The sequence below is a fragment of the Sinohyriopsis cumingii genome, chromosome 4 (genome assembly GCF_028554795.1).
Source record: "Sinohyriopsis cumingii isolate HCF-2022 chromosome 4, ASM2855479v2, whole genome shotgun sequence".
Lineage (NCBI taxonomy): Eukaryota > Metazoa > Mollusca > Bivalvia > Unionida > Unionidae > Sinohyriopsis > Sinohyriopsis cumingii.
The window spans coordinates 79180910-79187554 of NC_142964.1; the positions used below are offsets into that span (position 1 = coordinate 79180910).

The 6645-nt window shown below is 37.1% G+C and overlaps 1 protein-coding gene across 1 annotated transcript; it reads left to right on the plus strand.

The window, feature by feature from the left end:
- The first annotated feature begins 1031 nt into the window (after positions 1 to 1031).
- Positions 1032 to 5795, plus strand: LOC149801514 (uncharacterized). Its single transcript, XM_089955689.1, has 2 exons — positions 1032 to 1207; positions 2487 to 5795. The coding sequence occupies exons 1-2, from the start codon at positions 1205 to 1207 to the stop codon at positions 4434 to 4436; spliced, it is 1953 nt and encodes a 650-aa protein (XP_089811815.1). The 5' UTR covers positions 1032 to 1204; the 3' UTR covers positions 4437 to 5795.
- The last annotated feature ends 850 nt before the right edge of the window (positions 5796 to 6645 follow it).

Below are 6645 nucleotides of genomic sequence, written 5' to 3' on the forward strand. Positions count from 1 at the left end.
AAAGTTATTTTATTTGTACTAGACAAAAACAGTTGCTTCGAAAATGATCAGCAATGTATTGAGATTGATGAGGAGTGATGATTTGGATCTTTGATCAAAGTTATGAATGGCACACCGAAAAGTTTGAATTTTCATTTCTTAAACGTGGACCTGTTTAGTTACATGACTACAACAATTTTAAAAACAATATAGTGGTGCAATGGTGTATAAGTTGTCACCTACCGGGCCTCAACCAATATTTTTAAGTCCAAATAACTATCTTCATCGTTTGAATGAACACGTATCAATTCACTCTCTATAACTTCAAGGTTGTAAATATACATCGATAGATACGATATGGAATCAGTCATGGTAAACGTTGGCAGCTGTGCCAGAAAATGAAATATATAACACGTACTTTATGCTTTGATGTCGGTTGCTTTTGATGGAAACACATTTGTGATAGAGAGGTAAATGTCTGTCTCAACGATGAGAGAGAGAGAGAGAGAGAGAGAGAGAGAGAGAGAAGTCATTTTAATGGTGAGTACACTTTTGAATCCTTCATAAAATAATAAATGAAAGTATAAACGAAGAATCTTAGTCTAAATTAAATTCCCACGAAACTGTCTTTTAACAAAACAGAATCGAAATTTCTGGAAAATTTCTATTTATCTAGCTCAGTGGACTCATAGACTAACATAATCTGTCATTTAATTTGTATTTTAAAATGTGCCCTGTAGTACAATCGTCCAATATTCTCATGCGACCATTCTCGCTTATTTCATTACATGTGTACAAAATTAATCTGGGTTAAGGTTGTTAACCAATCCTGTTTATGAAAAATTTTCTACCCGACGTACCCACCGACCCTAAACTCGATGGTCTGTGTAAAAGTATAAGCCATGTAACAGAGGTAGCCAATCGATAAACAGCGTAAATATATGTATCATCCTACTTGGAAAGGAACGCCCTCTTGAACCAACTCAGTTTGTTAATACGTGCATGTTTCTTAAATTAATTCTGGGATTCCCACTAAACTTGCTCACGAATGGAATTTGAAAGTGCGTATGATCCGTTTTCAGAATGTATAAATATCTGCAAAAAGCTGCTAAGCCTATACTTTGGATAGGATCGGGCTTAAGAAAGATACAGACTCTCAGGACGAAGCACAGTAATCTTTACTGTAACTTAGTGTCAATCCGAAACCTTCAGAGAGGATATCAAAATGGTAAGCAATATTATTCGTCCTAATGTATGAGTCTGTCTGATGTTATATAATGTTCCAGTTAATAAATTTAATGGCATTCAACTCTTAGTCAATGTTATGTTTGTCTGTTCCTTTTACAGCATGCCAGTCTGTTTCTCTAAAAATGTTTTCCTTTCTTTATGACATTTGAATGTCAGCTGTAGATTTTGATGGGTGGATACCAGTAATACATGCAATATCTTTGAAAGAATATGTTGAAAGTTTAAACATGTTATTCGATATTAATGTCTCAATAAAACTTTTTCAATGTTAACTCCAAAAAGAAATTATGGAATACAATAAAAAGAAAAATATGTTTTTATGTGGAAGTTTCCAAACCTTTCTACATAACCCTAAATAGAATTCCTCTCTCTTTCCGTTATGTGCCCATATCGGAGTGTCTTTTGTACGCATACCGTGCTGTCGTTATGTACACACACTGTTAATCATTGACTTTAAGATCAGTTTTTATGTCGCATTGTAATTCCAACATAAATAAATATCTAAAACATTGAAGTAAAAAATAATTACACGTGAAGTGTGTAATAAATGATGCATAGCGCGTGATACTCATCCAAGTTTTGTTTTCCATGTTGTTTTTCTTCCATAACTTTAGGACCATCTGCATTGGTAGGATTGATCTATAATGTAGAATTATTGTACATATAAAGACGGTCTTTCTTAAAAGAAAATAAAACTTTAGTGGGTATTCATATATTTTCTTAAATACATTATTGCACAGTAATAGTGTATCATTAGGCATCAGAGTTTAGCATTCAATACATTTCAAAATCATTTAACTTATTTGTGTTTTTTTCCCAGCGATTTATGGAAACGTTCTTGGTATTTGATTTATAATATTATTAAAGGTCCATCTTCGTACACTTATTATTTTTAGAAAGATTAATAGCTTGATTGTTTTATTAAACCACTTCTAAATACGTTTTATTTTGAAAAATGTACATGTAATCGGTTATGACACAGGCTTTGGTTGTGGACTTCCTGGTTTATGTATGTCGAGATATATGACTGTATGGCTGATTCTAACTTCCTTGGCGGCACATAGGCACGTGAAGGTCTGCTTGGTGACGAGGGAATGGAAACAATGTAGCACATTGTCCACAGACGTACGGCAGAAGACGACTGGGATCAGTTTAAAACACACTGGCTTCTTTTGTAAAGAAAATAATCTCAACAATCTGCAATAGGTTAACTGAAACTCGTCATGTGTGTATAATTATCAATTAATTTGTCATTTCAGTCAAAGACTACCTGTTTCGCTGGTGTGGGAAAACTACGCAAGGTGGCGCTTTCCTATTGTCAGGACGTGATACAGAACCTGTACAATGTGAAGATTAAAATGGACAGCCGGATCACCAAGTTTAAATCCGAGAAAGAACTTCCCGTCATCACGGCTTTAGATCTAGACAGTGCTAAATGTCAATTATGTCAAAGACTGCAAAGCATCTTCCCCGACAATGGTGACGATACCTACAAGAAGTTTGAAAAAATCTGTACAGGGATCATGGAACATAAATGTGTCAAGGACTTGATAGCAGACATAGAAGCTGTCAGTAGAAACGCCGTGCAGACATTCAAAGAATGGGGTATAGAGAAAGAAAATTACATAGGTATCGTGCCCACAGACAATGGTCACGAGAGTTTGTTTGAAGTGGATGTAGACACTGACTTGAATAGAATATATTTACACTGGAACATTCAAAGGCTGTCTGAGAATTTCCTGGTAGCCGTTTCTCGCCTTGCACAAGCTCTGAGGGACGAGAGTCGACAACCGACATCGGTTGAGTACCTCGCTTTCCAGTTTGCGTATTACTGTTTGTCTAACGGAGAGAGTCTGACCCACGAACACGCGCGTTGCCTTGGAACACCAGGTTTCCGACCACACACCCAAACGTACATGTCTCTGACAGATCCCGGTGAAGGACATGTTTTGGGAACTACACGCTTCAACGACTGGATGAAGGGTGCCATCATCCACGTGGAACATCTGGAGAGGCCAAGAAACCTTCCAAGGGAGAACATAGAGTCCTACAGAGTTCCTTCTATTTTTGACTTTGCCAAAGTTCGTCTCCATGTTGGACCAGCCGCACCTACGACATACTTTGTGGGAAGAAGAATTAAAGACTCGGGTAATTTTGATGAGGATTTCATAAAACTTGTCAACATTACCGCCGCCGCAGCCACTGCCGCCTTCTTCCAAGGAGCCGCTGAATGTAAGGTGTCCATGGAGGGGATGACGACATGCCAGGCAGTGAGGTACATGCAGGCCCTTAGAGCACAAGTACAGAGAAAAAAGAAACAGTTTCTGTCGGCTGCCTGGAATCTGAATCAGACCATAATAGATGATTATGACAGAATCGAACCGGTGGAATTGACCCAGAGAATGGAGATTGCGACGCGGGCTATAGAGATCACATCTATCGGTGGATTCAACAAGGTCACGTGGGACGGAGCCAGTGATACATACCCCTCAAAATGTATCATGTACCAACTAACCTTTGAGGAAGCTTTGACTATCGTACATGAAGCTCACCAACGAGGTCTCGTCACGTACTTCTCAGCTGGATTCAAGTTCAACGAAATCAAGTATGCAGTCTTTGCGGGAGTCGATGGAATCGGAATTGGTGGTGCTCAGGTTCTGAGATTCATGGATGGCGAGACTGGAATGCATGGCCCCTACACGGAAGAAAATATCCCAAGAATTCTTGCCAGCAGAGATGAAGCAGCGCGCTCGTTCCGCGGTAGAGGCGTCCATCTTCTTGCTCGACTGGACACAATGTTCTTCGAAGGTTCCATCTGCAAAAGGCAAAATCGTCTTCGCAAGAATCTTTTCGACGCTTTGCTGGCCATAGATGAAAAGAGGGTTGAAAGTCTGATACAAGATTTGGATGCGGTCGTCCGTCTCTCTGAGGAAGGCAATGAACCACTTCTTGGAACCGCAAAGCGTTTGCTGTCTACTGAAGAGCCCATGCTGAAAAAGCATTGTGAATCTGAAAATGAATGGAAATCTTTCACCAAGATGTTGAAAAGTCTGGTTATCTCAAAGGACACAGCCTCGCTGTACGAAGAGTATGACAGCGACCCCTGGTTAAGCATGAGGAAAGCATACAGACAGAAGCAAATGGAGAACAACAACATTATCACCAGACAGACCTCATTCCATGTCACTTGCAGATCTGTAAGATTATAAATTTGGCTTGAAATTCTTTGTTATTTATTTCAGAAAGACATTTTGTCATGTTTTTTTATATGTATTAATTCTTAGAACACGGAAAAGTCTGTATAATACACTTGTTACTACTCTGTTGATGCAGTTTTTCTTTCAATGATTCCGAGAGGTATGCAATTAGCAAACATTAGCATTATTCAATTTTTTTATGCAATTTAACAGTTTCCTTGAAAGTTACTTGTACAGTGGTTGAAATACAAAATGTATTATATTATTTTCTGAGAGTTTTTCTAGGATGTGTGAGGACTGATGTTTCGTTCAGACTAATTCCACAAATAGAATTAAGATGCATGTATATATTGTTTAAAAATATAGCAATCCCATTGCACTTTACGTCTTTGTTGGATTTTATTGATTACATTTAGCCGAGTTACTAGATTCATGAGTTATTTATAGTGAAACGTATTCACGGAAATTTAAGGTATCATGAATTATTTTAGCAAAATATCCCCCAAGTTTCTTAATATAAAGCGTTTTGTAGATATATGTAGTTAATATTTTGCGAATGGAATAATTCTGTTTATTATTCGTCGGGGTCATCTCAAAACATTAAAGCTTATAGCCAATATTGTCTTCTGGTTCTTGAAAATAGGGGTAGCATCCATCTCACGGAAAACGCAAGCAGTGGCTTCGACACTCCATTTTTACTCGGCAGTGAGATGCTTTTAGAACTCTGTGTTACAAAACGTTTCTGTCCTTATTATAAAACAATAATTATCACCATTTTTTTTAAAAAAAATTTCATATTTTTTATTTTGCATTGGTATTGCTGTCAATACTTTTGTTCCAAGTTGGCGGAATTTGCATTTATCGTTTGATCAGATTGAATGATTTGACAAAAACACAAGTATTGTGCTCGATTTTAATATTTCTCTGTACTTCTGTAGAATAAGTAAGACTTTTTTGATGTAATCTTTTCTCAATACTCTGTTTACATTCATTTATTCAACCATTCATTAGAAATATGAGTGTTTTGCGTTCTTTGATGTTGAGACTGTCACTAAAACAATTGAAATGGTATAGATTCCATCCACATATATATTAGGTTGATAAGATATGCTGAAGTTTGTTTCCAGGTACAGTGATAACGCATACTATCGCAGTTCATGCGAGTACACTACAATATAACAAATGCAGGTGATAGATCTAACAATTTTACGTTTAAGCAAATACGCCGAACCCGCGTTGGCAGGGTTAGTATTTTAGTTGTACAGTTATGTAGTGTATTGTATTGCACCATACCTCTACATTGTTCGTGTTAGTTTTTTTAAGACTAAAGTGCGTTTTCAAATTGTTATAAATAAAGAATATTAAATTTTTTTTACACTGTCTTCTTAACTGAGACTTACCGCTAAAATTTGTGTGTATGTGTTGGATTTTTAACGTAGCTTTAAAACAAATTCAGTCATATCGCTACCATGTATGCAGTGTGGCAGTTTATAGTGATGACTTGCTCTGGGGCATCATGCTGCAGACACTTAGCATCATGACCAAAACAGCCAGATTATCCTGACACCAGGCCGACCAGTCCTAACTCTAACCTCTTAATGTTGAGCTCCAAGCAAGGCAGCTGCTAGTACCATTTTCATGTCTTTGGTATGGCTCGGCCTAGGTTCGAACCCGTGACCTCCCACATCAGAGGTCAACGCTTCAACCAATCATGCCAACGGCGCTGTCCCACTAAAATAACATAATCTTGATTGATAAATTTATGTTTTTTTTAATTTTTTTCCGTTTCATCCGGGCACCTTCGAGTCCTCAATATATTTATCTATCAATTTACTCGTGCAGACATACATACATACATACATACATACATACATACATGCATACATACATACATGAATCATGCATGAATGTACACACATACATACATACATACATACATACATGCATGCATGCATGCATACATACCTACATGAAACATACATGAATCATGCATGAATGCATGAATGCACACACACACACGTACATACATACATACATACATACATACATACATACATACATACATACATGCATGCATACATGCATGCATACATACATACATACATACATACACACACATACATACATACATACATACATACATACATACATACATACATACACACACACATATATACATACATACATACATACTTACATTCGTGGAGACAAACCTATATAC